Here is a 20,591-nt window from a genome sequence, read left to right on the forward strand (position 1 = left end):
TCTGAAGGAGAAAGTCTAGATACATAAATTGAGAGCCTACGATGGACAAGAGCTTCTTGAGGGCATTGGGAATATAGAAATGAATAAAAAAATAGCAAACATTGCTGTCCTCTACAGTTTTTACTGTCTAGTTTACATTGTAGTGGAAATTAATTTTCTTTTCCATGCCTCACTTTTCTGATCTGAAAAATGGGTTCATAACAACTCCTACTTCATAGTTGTTGAAAAAAAAGATTTAGTCAATTCATGGTAAAGCACTGAGGCCTGACACCATAGATCTTAGCTAATCTCATGACATTGGAAGTACTACTTAGGAAGAGAGATTTGTACCTATTTTATTACTGAGGATAGAAAGTAAATTATTTTTTTCTCTCCCACTCTCTCTGTTGCCTCCTTCATCCATTTATTTACTCAATCATTAATCCATTCATTTGTTAATTCATTACTTCAGTATGCATTTATTGAACAATTGCAATGTTTTAGGTATTATGCTCAGACCATGAAAATCTAGTGCTTGCTTCTGGAAGCTCAGGGTTTAATAGGGAAAACTGGTAAGTAGATGAGCTATTATTACTGTGATAATTGCAATGACTTTAAAGGTGAAAATGAAAGATTGTTTTTTCTATAAATGTTTAACAAAATGAGGCAGTCCCCATAGTTTTCTTTGTGCCCCTAAAGTTTTAGCTCATATTGAATGTAGTAGACTTAAGGAAAAAAAAAAAAGAAGATTATTTCATTTGTTTACTGTTCTTGGGAATTCTTGTGACTTTTAAAAATGTTTAGAAATACTTTGATACATTCAACAAAAATAATTTGAAAAGAGCTTCTTGCTGGATGTGATGGCACACACCTATAATCCCAGAGACTTGGAGGCTAAGACTTAGTGGTTAAGCACCTCTAGGCTCTATTCCTCGTACAAAAGAAAATAAACAAAAACAGATTCTTCTCTAATTTTTTAACTTGTAAATATTGAAGACTAGTCAAGTTGTGGTTAATGCTCCTGGTTATTATCATCATGAACTGAAGCTTTCAAAAGTCATTGAGTCATTATGAAGAGTTTCCCCTGACAGTACCATGCAGGAAGATCTCCTCCTTTGCTCCCATGGATTTTATGTATCTTTGACTAAGAGATTTTCTTTCTCCTTTCTTTGAAGTTATGCAGTAGGCATTTAAGATTCTTGAATAAGTGACTGAATCAATGGGTTGTTTCTATTCTTAAATTACCTTACGTTTTCCTCTGTGTCAATTTGTACTTTCTCTGTAATTTTGAAGATATTAAGAAATAAATGAGTTCCTAATGGCTGCCAATCTTACTGGAGTGAGATGGTATCTTAGGGTGGTTTTGATTTGCATTTCTCTGACTGCTAGAGATGGTGAGCATTTTTTCATGTACTTGTTGATTGATTGTATGTCCTCCTCTGAGAAGTGTCTGTTCAGATCCTTGGCCCATTTGTTGATTGGGTTGTTATCTTATTGTCTAATTTTTTGAGTTCTTTGTATACTCTGGATATTACGGCTCTGTCTGAAGTGTGAGGAGTAAAGATTTGTTCCCAGGATGTAGGCTCCCTATTTACCTCTCTTATTGTTTCTTTTGCTGAGAAAAAACTTTTTAGTTTGAATAAGTCCCATTTGTTGATTCTAGTTATTAACTCTTGTGCTATGGGTGTCCTATTGAGGAATTTGGAGCCCGACCCCACAGTATGTAGATCGTAGCCAACTTTTTCTTCTATCAGACGCAGAGTCTCTGATTTGATATCAAGCTCCTTGATCCATTTTGAGTTAACTTTTGTGCATGGCGAGAGAAAGAGATTCAGTTTCATTTTGTTGCATATGGATTTCCAGTTTTCCCAACACCATTTGTTGAAGATGCTATCCTTCCTCCATTGCATGCTTTTAGCCCCTTTATCAAATATAAGATAGTTGTAGTTTTGTGGATTGGTTTCTGTGTCCTCAATTCTGTACCATTGGTCCACCCGCCTGTTTTGGTACCAGTACCATGCTGTTTTTTTTTTTTTTTTTTTACTATTGCTCTGTAGTATAGTTTGAAGTCTGGTATTGCTATACCGCCTGATTCACACTTCCTGCTTAGCATTGTTTTTGCTATTCTGGGTCTTTTATTTTTCCATATGAATTTCATGATCGCTTTCTCTATTTCTACAAGAAATGCTGTTGGGATTTTGATTGGCATTGCATTAAACCTATAGAGAACTTTTGGTAATATCGCCGTTTTGATGATGTTAGTTCTGTCTATCCATGAACAGGGTATGTTTTTCCATCTTCTAAGATCTTCTTCTATTTCTCTCTTTAGGGTTCTGTAGTTTTCACAAGTGCTGGTGAGGATGTGGGGAAAAGGATACACTTGTACATTGCTGGTGGCACTGCAAATTGGTGCGGCCAATTTGGAAAGCAGTATGGAGATTTCTTGGAAAGCAGTATGGAGATTTCTTGGAAAGCTGGGAATGGAACCACCATTTGACCCAGCTATTCCCCTTCTCGGTCTATTCCCTAAAGACCTAAAAAAAGCACACTATAGGGACACTGCTACATCCATGTTCATAGCAGCACAATTCACAATAGCAAGACTGTGGAACCAACCTAGATGCCCTTCAATAGACGAATGGATAAAAAAAAATGTGGTATTTATATACAATGGAGTATTACTCTGCATTAAAAAATGACAAAATCATAGAATTTGCAGGGAAATGGATGGCATTAGAGCAGATTATGCTAAGTGAAGCTAGCCAATCCCTTAAAAACAAATGCCAAATGTCTTCTTTGATATAAGGAGAGTAACTAAGAACAGAGTAGAGAGGAAGAGCATGAGAAGAAGATTAACATTAAACAGGGATGAGAGGTGGGAGGGAAAGGGAGAGAGAAGGGAAACTGCATGGAAATGGAAGGAGACCCTCAGGGGTATACAAAATTACATACAAGAGGAAGTGAGGGGAAAGGGAAAAAAATACAAGGGGGAGAAATTAATTACAGTAGAGGGGGTAGAGAGAGAAGAGGAGAGGGTAGGGGGGGAGGGGGGATAGTAGAGGATAGGAAAGGCAGCAGAATACAACAGACACTAGTATGGAAATATGTAAATCAATGGATGTGTAACCGATGTGATTCTGCAATCTGTATATGGGGTAAAAATGGGAGTTCATAACCCATTTGATCAAAGTGTGAAATATGATATATCAAGAACTATGTAATGTTTTGAACAGCCAAAAATAAAAATTTAAAAAAAAATAAATGAGGAAAATTGAGACTGATAGGAGTAGAGTTGATACAAATGGTTTGGGGCCTGTGGATTATCTTTGAAAGATTGTCTTTGCTAGTCTCTAATAGTAACAAAAGAACCCATGACCAAGAAGAGAGAAATGTCATTGTGTATTAGTAGAATATAATGTAATAACATAAATTTCATCAGTGTCTTCTAGATTCAATGATTTTTCTACCTGAATATGTCAAAGTATTTGGCTGCAACTTAGTAGAGTTGATTAGTAGCTTTTAAGAAGCTATCAAAATGAAAGCCATTAGATGAATCAGTGATAAAGGTCCTTGACCTTGATAGAGCTATTGTCTAATCTTATAATTTGAGCATCAGGGACATATTGGAGGAATCCAGTTGTTACAGAACAAACTGAAACCTAATTAAAAGTGACAAATGATCAACTGGAGAGGAGAGAAACATTAAATAGAAAACTGCTGGCTTCATGAATTGCATAAGATATAAGACATATACTTTTCTATATTTTAAATGAAATAGTACAATGATTTCTATAAAAAGATGAAAATTATAAATATTCCAAAACTACTCATATTTCACCCATTGTTATTTCTTCCATTTTGTCATAAATTTTGGTGTGTTGTCCAAAAGGAGTTGTGAAAAACACACTTACGTGGCCAAATTTTTATAGCTTTATGAAACTTTACAATCAAAGGGTCAACTACAAAATTATCCCTTCTCTTTTATCTGTCTTTGTAAAAAAAATATAATATGATAATAGCATAGAATTATCCTTGGGATTAAAGGCCAGAATGGATGTCAGTGAGTCATTTAGTTGTGTATGTTGTCAATCATATTTTAAAACAGAAATGAAGGTAGTCATCTCTCAAGATCGGTTCTTCTATATATAAATCTCATTGTTTTGAAAAAAAATCTTTAAAAAAATCCTACACCTTAGTGATAACTGATAAACTCTTTCACCCTATATTTTTTTACTTGAAAAGAGAATTGTTTTATCTGTAATTTATCATCTGTGTATAATTTAAAACTGGAACATTTAAATTTTCTAAGCTTTTTGTAGTGAAATGTTACACACAAATAATGCAAATGATATATAATATTCTTGTAACCATCCATGCAGTTACATTTTATTTGTTCCCAGTTTTATTACATTAATACTAAATGCACATTGTGGGAAAATAGTTTCAAAAGTGGAAGTCATTTTTAACCCTTCTACTGATAGATAACCTTGGCAAGTACTCTTGGTTTATGTACTTTTTTGTTTCTTATATTATTCTTACTGTAAATAAATGTGTGTCATCTCTCTCTTCTTAAAGTTGTATCTTTATATTCATAGATGAATCCATCTTTATCTAGAAAATAGGATTATACTCTGTGTTATTTAAAACTTGGTTTAAAAATTCAAACTACACTATGAATATTATTCTCTCTATATAAATGTTTGGATTATATTTCTTTTAAGCATGATGTTTGAAAACCATTTTCTTACTTTGAAGCATATGCCTAGTTTTCTTTTCTTTTTCGGCTATTGTAAACGCCTCATTTTCAAAAATCTAACTCAAAGAGCTTTAAATCTTACCTTCCTGAATGTCCAGTGGAATGTGTGGGTTCAGTGGAATGTGCACAAATGTTGTTCATGGACAAACCGCCCTTTTAGGGACAGAGTCTGCACTGATCCTCTCTACAAATTCCTGTTATCTTGGCATTATAATAATTTTAAAAAATCTCAAATATTAAAGTTGTAAACTGATAACTGTGGTTGTTTTCCCAGAACTTAGCATATTGCCCATATTTTCCTAGGTTGTTAAAAATTCTGCACAAAAACAAGGCCCGCAATTTTTAGTAACAAATAGTCGGTAGGACCAAATCCACTTCAGTAAGTCAGAAGCACAATTCCTCTTTGATTTTGAGCCTTAAGGAGGCCAGGATTGTGTATTTGGAGCACTGACACAGCATTTAGTCCACTCTTATTTATAATAAGGCTTTTTGATAGTGGCTTTTCTGTTGCTAGTAACAATAAAAATCTCCAATGACAGGTTTTTTTAAAGATCATAATTAAAAAGGGAAAAATGTTGTTTTCACAGAAATATCAAAGGAATGCATTTGCTGGATTTGCTCCACTAACTCATGTAGGCAATATCCCAAATTCAAACAGCCAGCAGTTGCTTTGTAGAAGACAAACTGCATCTGTAATCAGTGTGACAGGGCCACAGGTTCCATATCACTTCTACCAACTTTAATTCAAGAGAGGACAACTTGAAAAATAAAAACATCACCTTCGGCAAACAAATTCTTCAATAAGAATATTTTGAAAAAAGGCAAAAAAACAAGTTGGGATCATTATAGTAAAATTTTGCCTTTGGTCAAAGTTTTACAATGGACTAAAGTTTTAAAAATATTTGAAATAAGGATAATTGCATGGCTAATTGAGCTGGAGAAGCAAATTTAATGAGCTCATTTCTCTCTTTCAAATCTGAGGAGTCAGAAAGTGAGTTTTCATCTTCTCTCCCATTTCTTCCATTAGAACATATCTCTCCCATACCTGGCTACTATAAAAGTATTGGTTAGACTCTAATGATATCTGATGGCCCCTAGGAAGTAGGTATTGATAAAACCTCCTTGGTAGTCATACCTACAAATGTTAAAATTAACGAGAAATAAATTTTGTTCATCTTTTTTTTTGTCATAAATTACTCCTGCTCCACTCTATAGGGCACTTCAGCCAAATATACTGATCATATACCAGTATATTTATGATCTCAGTCCATTCTTAATGTTTACTAATAATACATTTAATAAGGGCAGTCATATATTATTGACAGTCATATATTATCTTAAAAACTGCATTGCATTTTTACCTCTTCCTCTTCTTTCTTCCTCTACCCGTAACTTCCAGATTTTGAATGTATAACATCTGCCAGGATTTGTTTTGGGTATTATTTAAATATTACCCCTTATCCTAATATTATTTTGTCCTTAATAAGATGTTGAATTATTTTCCTTTTAGAGATTATTATGGTTTAGATATTAGGTGTTCCCCATAAAGCTCATGTGTGAGACAGTGTAAGAACATTCAGAGGTTAAATGATTGGGTTATGAGAGCCTTAACTCAATCAACGAGTCAATCCCCAGATAGGGATTAACTGAGTGGTAACCAAAGGCAGGTAGAGTGTAGCTGGAGGACTGGCATTGTTGGCATGCCTTTGGGGTACATATTTTGTATCAAGCAAGTAGAGTCTCTCTTTCAGCTTCCTGGTAGTTTCATAAGCTGCTTTCCTCCTCCACACTCTTCCTCCACTCACAAATCTTGAGGAATGAAGTCAACTGTTTTTAGAATGAGACCTGTGAAACTGTGAGACCCCAAATAAACTTTTGCTTCTCTATAATTGTATTTGTCAGGTCATTTAGTCATAGCAGCAAAAGAGCTGAGGAAAACAGACATGAATAAACTGATATTCATACAGGTAAAGTGAATTCAAGGACTAATTGTCCAGTGACATTGCCCATATTATCTAATTTCCCTAGTTTCCAGTTTGCCGCAGGCCGCCTGCAGCAGAATAACCGGGGGGTGACGAACTACTTGTGTAGATTGATGCAGCAGGAGTGGAAGCAGTTTATTGTAGGATAACAGAGGTATTTATACATTTTGCACAGCTTATCTTAATCAGCATAAACTAGATACAGCAGTCAACCAATCAGGAATCTCCACACTTAATGGCTCGCTTTTGTTACTTCACAAACCACTCCCTCTGGCATTTGGCCAGGTGCCATCCAGACTTGTTTACAGACTTTAACATTTCTCTGGCAAAATAACAGGTGCCAATCTGACTTGTTTACAGACCTTAACACCAGTTGTGAATGCAATAAAGCAATAGGTAATGTTTACTGAAGGCCAATTGTGTGACAGATATTCTGATAAGTGTTTACTTTTTAAAACAACCTCATGAGGCCAGAATTAGCACTCCTATTTTATTGGATCAGAAAAGAAGAAGAAGAAGAAAAAAAGAGAGTCAGGTAATTACACAAGAACACAGGCTAGCAAGTCAAAGCATAGAAATCAGATGTGGTATACTATGCACCCCAAGACCTAGAGAATCCAATTAGATAATTCATTTTGCTCATTTTTAGAAAAGTTTAAAAATATAGTTGTACATATTTATGGGACCTAATATAATATTTCATTGCACATATACAATGTGTAATATCTAATCAGAGTAATTATTACATTTGTTCCCTCAAATATTTACCACTTTTTTGTGTTGGAAGTATTCAAAATCCCCTCTACTAGCTGTTTAAAGTATGCAATTAATTGTCATCAACCATATTTACTATACATAAACATAAATCATTTGTCTTATTGACTGTGCCTTTATATTCTTAAATCATTTGTTTTATTGACTGTGCTCTTATATTCTTTAGGTTTTTTTCCTTCCATCCCTCTTCCAGATTCTGGGGACTTTTAAATTATTCTGTACCTCTTAGAGAGGTACAGAATAAAGAGATCATCTTTTGGGTTTCCACATATAAGTGAGAACATGCAGTATTTGTCTTTTCTGTGCCTGACTCATTTCATTCAATATGTTATCTTCCAGTTCTGTTTATGTTGAAAATAACAAGATTTCATTCTTATGACTAAATAATATTCCATTTTGTATATCTACCAGAGCTTCTTTGCCCATTCATGGAAGCAACCAATTTTAAATGCTTAATATAGTTTCTAAGGCTTGACGGTATGTATTTCATGTTACTTTTTACAGTGGCCCTTTTACAATGTATAATATTTAATATTAGGAAGTGACAGCACTAGTTGTTGAACCAAGCTAGTGGCTTGTAACCTACAGAGAACTGTAACTTTTGAATCTGTGATATAAATTTGATTTGCTTATGGTTATTTATTTATTTTTATTAGCTACACATGACAGTACAATGATCTTGACAATTCATACATTTGAATCAAATGGGTATCATTTCTCATTTTTCTGATTGTATAGGTTGCAGAATCACATTGGTCATACAGTCACCTATATACATACCGCAATAATAATGTCTATTTTGGTTATTGATGGTGAGGAAACACTTAACGGGGTCGTTTCTTCTTCTTAAATATTTTTTAGCCAAAGATTTATAGCTGACAATGTCCTAATGGTTGGTAGCATAACTTTCTTTTGTAAAATGAGTTTGAATTTATATCTGTGAGTGGTGATTTATTGCAAATAATCTTATCACAGCCAAGTACGAATTCTTCATATAGCTATTACCTTGTTTGTGAATTGGGTCCATTGTGTGTCTTCTCTAAATTCTTTCAAGTACAGCTTTCTCTGGACATAAATATCATTGATTATATTTCAGTTAACAGTTCAGCAATTGTCTATTATGCTCCTACTGTGTGAATGACATAAGAAGTATAAAAGTCAATAACTTGTATGTCCTGAAAAATACATATCAGTAAATCAGTCATTTCAGTTCAAAGCAACAGAAGCAAGATCAAGTATTAATAGAGCACTGTGGGAGAAGCAAAGCCCAAAAGGTTAGGAATGGTATTAGGGACAAAGAATTCTCATCACTCCAAAAAGAATATTACATAAACTTTTAAATTGACCAAAATATAGTGTGCATTATTACCTCATTAATATAATGTGACATTTGCTTGATGTGAAAATGTTACCTAATATTTATGTAACATCTGTATTATCTTTTTCTCTTCAGTTAAGTAGAAAAATCTCACTTTGTTTTCATGCTAAATTTTTAAGAATACCATTAAACAGCAATACACTGGACAATTAAGTTCTTTTTCTTTCTTTCTCCCTTTAAGAATGTTAAAGGAAAAAAATGGTTAAACTGTGGATCAGTGGGGAATAAGTAAAAACTGGCAAAAACGCTTTGTACTGTACTTTATTCCAATAATGATTATGAAATATGTCAAACTGTTCTAAAATATTAAATATTTGTTACTAAATGTCATAGAATGCTCTTTATTGTCCTAATATCAAAATAGTTTTAACAATTTTGAAGAGCAAAGAGCAAAAGACAATTTTTATGGAAAGACAGGGAAACGTGATTTTTATGTTTGTAATTTAATAGGTAACACTGGCACTGAGTGCTTTGGGCAGTCACACTGACATCAGTAATGCACAGTAGGGCTGTACACCTCAGTGGGTAGAGTGCTTACCTATGATGCTTGAGGCCCTAGATTCAAACCCCAGCACTGTGAGAACAGCAACAAAAAAGTATTTCATGAAGTATAAGAAAAACATTTTCAGAAATTCTGGTGTTTATTTAGTTATTCTATTTTTAAAATCTCATCTTGAAGTAATCATACTTTATATGCAATGTAATTTGGCTAAATATAATAGGTTTGTGTGTGTGTGTGCACGGAAGGAGAATTTTCAGATAATCAAGACATTAAAATGAAGGTTAAAAATACAAATATGTATTGATCATGATTAAAAGTTGAAAAATTAGTTTAATAACCCTTATAAAAACATGGAGCAGTCTCATTTATGAGTATACATGCAGTTCTCTAAATAATATTTTTTTACTTAGCATTATTTACCATTACTGATGTTGAGTTTATCTTAAGAATGCAGGTATAGATTCCATTTAATCTACTAATTGATTATACGATTTGTCAGTTCAACAGGTTGAAGAATCAGAATTGAATAAAATTTACAATGTATTCCTTTTTAAATAATGGCATCTTGTTTATTTTGCAATAGATATTTCTTCTTTAAAATGTTTAAAAATTGTCTTCCTGAAATCAGTAGTCAACATCATTATAAAAGTTGTAACATTAAAGACATTTGCATTACAGTCAGAAAAAAGAAAACCAAATTGTCTCCATTACCACAATACCACATCAACTACTATGCAGAAAAAAATTGTCCAATAAGGTAGAAGAAATAAATATTTTGAAAATTATGAATTAAATCTCCATTGTTTTATAGGTAAAAATGAAAATTGTAGTATCTGATAAGAACTTTAGAATCAATAGTTAAAATGAATATGTGAAAGAAAAATCAATGCTTTTTTTTAAAAAAGGACTGTATAACCAAAAAATAGATAAGGAATATTTGGCTTCACTGGTAATCAAAGACATAATATACATAAAAAACACAGTGATTAATACATTTTTTAAAATCAAAATAATGAAGAGATAATTTTAATATGGTAAAATTTTTCTAAAGTAATATTTAATAAAATCTATAAAAATGTTTTTATTACTTGATAATATGATTTCATCCCTTACAATTTTCCTAAGGAAATACTCAGATACATCGGCACTCCCTAGAAAAAATAAGTGTGGAGAAAAACCGAATGTGTAATAATTGCAGAATGATTAAAAGTTATTTTGTGGAGATCGTGACAAATAATGCAATAAATTCATGATACCTAAAATATGGGGCTATGTAATTTATGGAGTACACAGTACAAATTTTGAAAATATAAAAGATATACATGCAAGTTTGAAAGGGAATTATATCATGTTAATATTTGGACTTGGTGGTCAAATAATCTATAATTTTTCTATTTCTTTTTTAAATCTTATGTTACATACACATACTTAGCTGCTGGCTCTTCAATCCAGAAATTACTGTGGAAACTTATAAGAGATACACATTATAACTAGTGACAAGTTATAGCTCTTCTTTTGAAGAATATTGGACTGATCATAGCACCTTCAGACCAGTTTATTCACAGAGAGTCATGTGACTGTGTTACCTCTTTGTTAGTGTTATACTCATGTGACACTTGACAAACACCATCATTCACTGCAAGGGAATTGGCTGACAAAAATTAAAGCATTGTGAAGAAAGAAAATGTGGAGGTGAAATTCAAATTGAACTTTAGTGGATTTATAAGAAAAAGTTAATCATTGCTGCCCTTTGAGAGATTCTAGATGTACAGCCAGGCTCCTTAGGGAGGGTGAAATTCCCATCAATGAGGAAAGTGGTTGCCATGCAAAGAATAAGGTGAAGATACCCCTGAGGAAGTAATGCTAGCCAAATCACTACATTAGAGCAATTCTCAGGGATGTTTCACAACACTAAAAGCACAAAGGTCAAAATGTTGAAAGCTGATCCAAATTTTGGAATGAGAATCACAGTTCACCAAGGCATAGGAGAAAAAAATGCTTATTTAGGATATAAGATATGGTACAAGAGGGCATCATTGTTCAAAGTACTGTTGATAAAGTTTTTGCAAAGAAATAAAGCAACTTGGTTTTCCAGGTGTGTAATGTTTTAACGTACTAAATTAACATTAGTTTTATTATTTTTGGTTTTCCTTTACAGTTATAATTGAGGATATGAAGTTTTAGTGTTTCGACATTTTTTAAGGGTTTTGAAACAAGCATAACTCTTGCCTATAATGAGTTTTTTTTTTCCTGACTTATAAACATTTTTCAAATACAGTGATCCTTGACTTTTAAATAATGGATATTAGCTTTCCATTTAGTGAGAAAGACTAGATTATTAATAGAAAAAAATCTGAGCTGATATTTATTGTTATATGATTTTGTTGTTCCAGTGTGATCGCTGCCTGCCACTGTATAATGACAAGCCTTTCCGCAGAGGCAATCAACTTCACGCTTTCAATTGCAAACCTTGTCAGTGCAATGGCCATTCCAGGAGCTGCCATTACAATGCCTCTGTAGATCCTTTTCCTCTTGAGCACCAGAGAGGAGGAGGAGGAGTTTGTGATGCCTGCCAGCATAACACTACAGGTAACCAGCAAATGGTAAATTGCTCATTTGGCCCCCAAAGCCTGTGTGCACCTATAAACAATGCACATTATTTATTGTTATCTTATGTAAGAATGGGCTTACATATTATGAAGTTTGAAAACCAAAGCTGGTTCATCAAATTTCCCTAATTCCAAATGGCACTCTTGTCCTGAACTATATCTTTTGTGGAAGAGTTTCTTTCTTTTTCTTTTTTGTGGTGCTAGGGATTGAACCCAGGGTCACATGCGTGCTAGGTAAGTGCTTCATCTTTGAGCTACATCCTCAACCCAGAAAAAGTTTTTTTTTTTGCTTTTTTTTTTTTTAAGAGTTCATACTGTTTGACTGAATCATAAATACATTTTTATAATTCAGAAATGTTTAGTTTGAAGAAAAAAAATCCCCAAACAAGCATTCTTTTGTCATTTTTACCTTTCTTATTTCTGTTTTCTCTCACATGGGGGTGTTTACATTTGTTTAGACTTAGCATGGAAAAATGGTAATCTGGGAATACTCTTTTGTAAAATACTAATTAAATGCGGAAAGTGATAAATTCCTGTTTTAAAACATTTGGACTAGTCATTGAAAATTACTATTTTCTGAAGGGCAGTATGTTAGAAACAGAAATAGGCAGCATCTGAATTTATTAAATATCATGGCCCAAGTGTGATGGATATGAAATTGATGCTATGAAGCATGAATGAATTTATTAGATGATTATTGGTGACATAAGGTTTCACAAGGACTTGGCTAGGTCTAGGGATACGAAGATGAATAAGATAATGGATTTTCTTGCCTTTGAATTGTTCTATAGTAGGAGAGGCAGACTATTCAAAGAACAATTCCAAAGTTGTTCTATGAGTACTAGGCCATGGCAAGTGCAATGGGAGTTAATCAGGTGGGGATTCCAGTAAGGAAAACATCTGCAATGGCCTAGAGGAGCTTGAAATATGACATCTTTGGAGAACTAGGAGGAGAAATGGCTGGTAGATTAAAAAAAAAAAAAGAAGAAGAAGAAGGTAGGAAGGTAGGAGAGTCAGATCACTGTGGGTACCAAGGTCAATAAGATGACACTTAAGGGTTTTACATGTGAAAGGGATGTAATCAGTTTTGTGTTTTTCAAAGATTCATTTGGTTGTCCAGTGGAGAATGGATTAGAGAAGGTCAAGAATGGTTTGGAAAAAAACAGTTAGTTATGTGCTATAGTTGCCCAGGTCAGAAATAATGGTGAGATACATTTAAACAGATGTTGATAGAAGTAGAATTGAAAAAGGAGAGCATTTTGTAAGCAGGAAGTAGGTTCGGGGAAGAGACCAGTCAAGATTGATACCTAAGCTTCCAGCTTGAGCAGTAGAGTCAAAGTTGGCACTGCCCATCAAGTTAGGAGATTCAGGAGGATCAAGCTAAGAGAGAAGATGCCAAGTACTGTTTTGGAAATATTCAGTGTGTATGTCCAAGAGTTATAGGAAGAACACTCTAGTGGGCAGGTGAAAATAGTCCTATAGTTTCTTTATTCTAAACCTTTTATGGTGCCTCAGGAAAGATCAGAATCATCCATATTCTTTAGTGGTATCTTAGGCTTCTCACTCTTGAGAAGTGTATATCTATTCCTACTCATTTAAGATTGATCTTACCCACTAGACTGGAGAAAGTTTTGTGATGAGAAATGGATGTTGTGTGTTTTGCTTACTACTACATTTCTCAGTATTTAGGACAATGTTTGCAACATGGCAATCACTTCAGAAATATTTATTGGATGATAAATAAAGGAGAGATTTCTAGATTGAAGGCAGATTTGGGAGCCATCAGCATATACAACTGGAAATATTTTAGAAACATTATAAATTCAGTTAATTAGTCCATAACCAGGATCCATAAATGTGAATTTTCATTTATTTCTGTAGTCTAATACTGGGACATTTTAAGCAATATTTGAGCAAAGTGCATAATGTTTAAAGAGAAAATAAATAGCTATCAGTTTATTTCTGCTGTCTTATATGCTACTCACATTCTTTGTACTGTAGGGCTTTTTACATATATAAAAAATGGCAAGATTATTCTAACATTTAATAGGAATATTGCTTGGTATATCCAAATATATTAAATTTCTATTTGGATATTTGAATGAAAAATAATGACCACTAACAGAAGCATTTACTTTTAATCATGTTAACTATAGAATAATCAATTACATTAAGAGAAGTCTCCAATTTTACAAGATTGAGTTTTGGTAAAATATATCTAATGCTACCTTCCTTCTTCTAACTATATAAGTATCATCTACTACAAGTAGAAATTTCTCTTATTTGGTAGAGATGAAGAGCCTGGTCATAGAAGAAATGTTTTAAGTTTTGAAAGAAATTCTTTTAAAATGTATGGATCCTTACAAAGCATAGCTTTTTAGAAGTGAGGTATTATATAACAGATGGGAGTTTAATGAAGGAAAGCACAGTTTGTAACAGGTTCATTGTTTCATATGCTCTGGATCACTAAATTGGCAGGTAGAGATGAAAGGTGCATTAAAATGGACGTCCCGAAAATTATAGAATTCTCTCAAAGGAATACAGTCTTTAATTTTGAATTATGCAGCTGATTTTAATGAATTGGAAGTCACAATGCATAACCTTTCTCTGACGCAGGGAGGAACTGTGAACTGTGCAAGGATTACTTTTTCCGACAAGTGGGTGCAGATCCTTCAGCCATTGATGTTTGCAAATCCTGTGATTGTGATAAAGCTGGCACTAGAAACAGGAGCCTCCTTTGTGATCTGGTGAGTTTTTTTCCATATTGAAGATAAAGAATGGCTTTCTTTTCCAGAAAGTACTTTTGAGAGATATGGCCCCTGTGCAATGGCAGACCATATTTTCCAAGAAGTCCTCTGTTTGTGTTTGCATTTTATAGAGCTCCTTTCTCACTTAAGGAGGGGTCTTGTGCAATGTTTATCATAGACATGAAATATGGCACTACTAAAAAGGTTCATTGTAGTTTAAATTTTGCAAATGTCGCAAAATTGGAGGATGAGAGTTCCAAGTAAACTGGAAAGTAAACCAAGAATATGTCTGAAATTGTTGATAAATTAATACTCATAAATGATTAATAAATAAGAAATTTCCCCAAAGTTCCATGGAAGATAGTACAGCAAAGTCACTTATGTGAATATCCAAATGGAAGTCATGATAACCCTACTTCTAATTTTCTTATTCCAATTTTTCTCTTAACATGAAAGTTCAATGGATTTTTATGGTTTTTAAATATTCTTATTACCTATATTACAAATACTGATATATACCTACTTAAATGTAGATTCAAACTAACTTGGGTCCATATATCCTATCTCAAGCCAAAGCAGAAGCTCCATATTTAAAGGGGGGTCTTTAGCTAAAGTTTTTATCTATTCTTAGTGAAAATTCTGAAAATAGTTAAACAAAAATATGTTTTGAAGAAGCAATTCCATTATATTAATTTTTAATAATTACATATTCTGTTATAAATAATTTAGAATACAGTGGCGAGGAGCATAAACTGCAATCTAGTTACAAGTACTTTTTGTAAACAATAAGCTCAAGACAAAAACACGTTTGTTATATAATTTTGAGCATGCATGCAAAACTGTTTTTCCACTATAAAAGAAAAATATAAACTAGGACAAAATATATATTTTAAAGCCCTAAGAGTAACTATAGTATGTTAATAAGAGGATATCATATGCTTTATTAAAAAGATGAAGAGTAAAAGAATAAACAATGACAGTTTCAACTATTTTTTTTAAATTAATTTTTATTGTAGGTTGTTCAAAACATTACATAGTTCTTGATATATCATATTTCACACTTTGATTCAAGTGGGATATGAACTCCCATTTTTACCCCTTATACAGATTGCAGAATCACATCAGTTGCACAACCATTGATTTACATATTGCCATTCTGGTGTCTGTTGTATTCTGCTGCCTTTCCTATCCTCTATTTTTATTTTATGCTATCAAAGGGCTGTTTGCTCAGAAAGAGTCATAGTACAATCATTTATTTATGGATTAGTAAATTCTGACTGCATCTTCATATACCTTATCTTTATATATCTACCATGAACTTTCAGAACAGTTGTCTTGCTTGTCATTGAAGCCACAATTCAAATTTTGATAAATTTAAAAAAAAATCTCTACTTACCAAATAATTACACAATAAGTCATTGTCAAGTCGCTGTTTTTCACATCTCTCCATGTTATTTTTATTATAGTCTTTGTTAATTTGTTTACTTACTCTAACATAAACAGAATTGTCTCAAATAATAGCACCTAATAAATATTTATTGAAAAAATACTGGAGGAGTGAAGAGAGAGTCTGCCTGAGCCCTGATGTCTTGGATTAAAAAAAAAATTCATTGAAACATAATATTTGTACATCCAATGGGGTACATTATGGTAACCTGATACATGTATATTATGTGTAAAAATAAAACTAGGGTAAAAAGTGTTTCCATCAATGATTTTTATGTAATGGGAATTTCATACTGTTCTATGTCACGTTGATATACAGATTGTTTTAAACTAGTCATTACCCTACTGTGCTGTTAAAAAAAAAGAAAAAGAAAAAAGAAAGAAAGAAAGTGAAGGGAGGACCTAATTATTCCACTGTAACCGTATTTTGGTGCCCCTTCCTGAGTTTCTTTCTATCCTTCTTTGTGTCTTACCTGTTTCTAGTGACCACTATTCTATTCCATTCTTCTCTAAGGTAAATTTATTAATTTCCACAAATGTGAGAATGTGTGACATTATTTGTTCATATGTCTGGCTTATTTCAGTTAATAACCTCCAGTTTTATCTACATTGCTGCAAATGACAGGGTAATGTATCCTGTCTTTACAGCCAAATATATTCCATTGTGTATATAAACCACATTTTCTTTATTCATTTGTTTTTGGTTTTTGCTCAGGATTGCTTTTGCTACTCTCGTTTTTATGTGATTTCACATGAATTTAAGGATTTATAAAATTCTGTATACAAAATCATTGGTATTTTGATAGGAATTGCATTGAATTTATAGATTGCTTTTGGTAGTATGGCCATTTTTAAAAATATTAATTTTGCCTATCCATGAAGATGGAAGGTCTTTCCATCACTTATTATCTTATTTAATTTCTTTCTTTGTTATTTTATAAGTTTTATTGTAGATGTTTATTACCTTCTAGGTTAAGTTTTTTCCTAGGTATTTTATGTTCTTGAAGCTATTGTGAATGGGATTATTTTCTGGATTTCTTTCTTAGTGGGTTCATTATTGTTGTATAGGAAAGTTACTAATTTTTGATTGGTATATGTTGATTTTGTTTTCTGTTACTGTGCAATATTTGTTTTTCAAATCTAAGGTCTTTTAGTATGGTTCTTAGGGCTCCCTAAATATAGAAGCATCATTTGTTAATATGGATAAGTTGACTTTCTTCTTATTTGTATACCTTTAATTTCTTTCTCTTGCCTTATTGCTGTGGCAAAAATTTCAAGTTTTATATTGAATAAGAGCAGTGATGGGAGATAGCTATGTCTTGTTACTGATTTTATAGGAAATAATTTCAGTTTTTCCCCATTCAGTATAATATTTGCTATGGGTTTGTTGTATATAGCTTTTAGTATGTTGAAATCTGATCCTTCTACACATGGTTTTTATCATGCACATATGTTGAATTTTATCACAGGCTTTTTTTCTGTGTCTATTGAGATGATCTTATGATTTTTTTATCTTTGATTTTTTCATGTTCTGTATTAAATATATTGGTTTAAATATCTTGAATCATTCTTGCATTCCTGTAATGAAATTAACTTGATCATGGTGTATGATCTTTTGCATATATTGTTGAATTTTATTTGCATATATTAAGAATTTATATCTGTGTTCATCAGGATATTGCTGTACATTTTTGTTTTTGTTCTTATCAGTTTGGGATAGCAGGGTAATAATGGCTTTATGGAATAAGTTTGAGAGAGTTACTTCCTTTTCTATTTTATGCAGTATTTTGAGGAATATTGATATTAGCTTTTCAAAAGTCAGACAAAATTCACTTGTGAATCCAACTAGTCCTGAGCTTTTCTTTGGTTGGAGATTCTTTATTGCTACTTCAGCCTCATTGCTTGTTATTAATATATTTAGGCTTTTTATATTCTGTTGGTTTGATTTTGGAAGGTCATATGTGTCTATAAATTTTTCCATTTCTTTGAGATTTTCTAATTTATTTGCATATAATTTTTCAAAAATTTCTTACTGGTATCTATACAAATATCTTCATTTTGTCTGTACTATTATTTATTTGGGTATTTTCTTTCTTTTAGGTTCTTTGTCCAATGGTTTTTCATTTTTGTTAATTATTTCAAAGAACTCAATTTCACTTATTCTTTGTATTATAATTTTAGACTGTATTCATTTATTTCTTCTCTGATCTTTATTATTCTTTTCCCTTAACTAATTTTGGGTTTGGTTGGATTCTTTTTTAAGACTGTGAGATGCATCATTAGATCACTTATTTATGATCTCTTTTTTTTTAATTTATTTATTTTGTAATACTGAGTCTTGAATCCAGGGGCACTCTACCACTGAGCTATAGCTTCAGCCCTTTTTATTTATTTGTTTTTATTTTGAAACAGGAGATTTCTAAGTTGCTGAGGTTGGCCTCAGACTTGTGATTTCCCTGTCTCAGCCTCCTGAGTCACTGTGATTACAGACATGTGCCACCATGGCTGGCTGTTTATTTAATATAGGAACTTATACCTGTAAATTCCCTCTTAGAACTGCTTTCACTATATCCAGAGGAATGGGTATGTTGCATTTCCGTTTTCATTTGATTCTAGGAATTTTTTAATTTTCCCTGATTTCTTCAGTGACTCAACTGTCCAATCAGAAGTATAGTGTTCAATTTTCATCTGTTTGTATAATTTTTATAGTTTCTCTGTTAATTTCTAGTCTCGTTCAGTTATGATTTCATGAGTTGAAACAAATTATTTCCTTTTTTGTATTTGATAAAACTTGCTTTGTGGCCTAAAATATGAAATGTTTAGGGGAAATTTCTATTTGGTGATAAAAAGAATATGTATTCTGCAGCTGTTGAAAGTAATATTCTGTAGATGTCTGTTAAGTCCATTTAATCTATAATGTAATTTAACTCTGATGTTTCTTTGTTGATTTTTTGGCCTGGAAGATCTATCTATTGATGAGAATGAAGTCTTGAAGTCACTCAACTTTATTATCCTGGGCCCTACCTCTCTCCTTTTATGTCCCATAGTTTTTATTTCACAAAATTAGGTGCTCTAACATTCAGTGCATATATGTTGATAATCATTTTTTCTTGAAGAATTGCACCCTTAATATGTAGTGAATCTTGTCTTTCTTGATCAATTTTGCCTTGAAGTCTATTTTGTTAAATAGAAGTATAGCTATTCCTGTTTGCATTCAGATTCCATTTGATTTGAATATTATTGTTACTCCTTTAACTTCAGTTTGTGTATGTGTTTGCCAGTGAGGTGAGTTTCTTGCACGCAGAAAACAATTGTTTTTTTTTTTTTGTTTGTTTGTTTTAATTTTAATTCAGCCAGCTAGTCTGTGTCTTTTAACTGTAGAATTAAGACCATTTATAAGTTAGCATTATTATGGAAAGCATTGTACTAGTTCCTGTAATTTTGGTAGTTTTCTCTTGCATTATTTTCCTTAATTTATGCAGCTATTTATTTGTATATTCTTTGAAGCAATTGATAATTTCAGCAATCTTTTTAATTATGTCTGGAATTTCCTTTACTTTGATATTTTGGAGTCAGTTTCAGTTATTTCTCTTCGGAAGAGACATTTTGTCTTATTTTTTTCATTTTTTTTTTTGTGTGTGTTTATATGTTGAGGTTTGTGCATCTGTTGGGACAGATATATCTTTCACTTTTATCTGAGGGTGTTCTTAGTGAGTAGCTGTTCTTTGAGAACTGGGTCCCTAGAACCAAATAGAGGAAAAATACAAACTATGTTAAAGTCAAACTAAAGGGTGGGGGATGTGCCTCAAGTGGTAGCATGGTCACCTAGCATGCGTCAAGCACTGGGTTCTATTCTCAGCACCACATAAAAATAAAATAAAGATATTGTGTCCACCTTAAAAACTAAAATAAATAAATAAATATTTGGAAAAAAAGACAAACTAGATATAGAAGTATACTGAAAACCACTTAAAACTAAAAACTAAACCACCAGCAATAATAAAAGAAAAGAAAGGGGGAAATATTATGGAATAAGTTAGTAAGTTAAAAAATTGATAAAGGTAAAATTAAAAATAACAAAATAATTAAAAAGGGGGACAGAGGAGGAAGAGAAAGAAGGAGCAAAACTTGAAAGGAGGAAAGAAAATGAGAAAGGGGAGGGAAAGTGAGAAGAGAGTAAGAGACAAAAAGTTCAATTAAAGAATAAAAAGCATAAACATAGAAAAGGAAAGAAAGAAAAACAAGTCCAAAAATGTTTTTTCCTGATATGCTAGGGTTGGAGACATTTCTTTTGGGGATGCATAATATTGGAATCTGCCAGGTAATCATCCTGGGTATTAACTTGGCACTGGGTCCTTTTTGGAAGTTATCTCTGCTCCCTCCAAAAGCTTGTTCTTTGTAGGCAGAACTCTTTTCCA

At 32.5% G+C, this 20,591-nt stretch overlaps 1 protein-coding gene across 3 annotated transcripts in view; it reads left to right on the forward strand.

Annotated features, from left to right (window-relative positions):
• The window catches only part of Ush2a (usherin), a 724,044-nt gene that overhangs the window by 104,209 nt on the left and 599,244 nt on the right, over positions 1–20,591 (forward strand). For all 3 annotated transcript variants that reach the window (XM_076831652.1, XM_076831654.1, XM_076831653.1), the window contains exons 9-10: positions 11,765–11,960; positions 14,597–14,727. In XM_076831652.1, the coding sequence (XP_076687767.1) occupies positions 11,765–11,960; positions 14,597–14,727 (327 nt within the window). The remainder of the gene's footprint in view (positions 1–11,764; positions 11,961–14,596; positions 14,728–20,591) is intronic.

Source organism: Callospermophilus lateralis, chromosome 13 (assembly GCF_048772815.1).
Source record: "Callospermophilus lateralis isolate mCalLat2 chromosome 13, mCalLat2.hap1, whole genome shotgun sequence".
In the NCBI taxonomy this organism is placed as follows: domain Eukaryota; kingdom Metazoa; phylum Chordata; class Mammalia; order Rodentia; family Sciuridae; genus Callospermophilus; species Callospermophilus lateralis.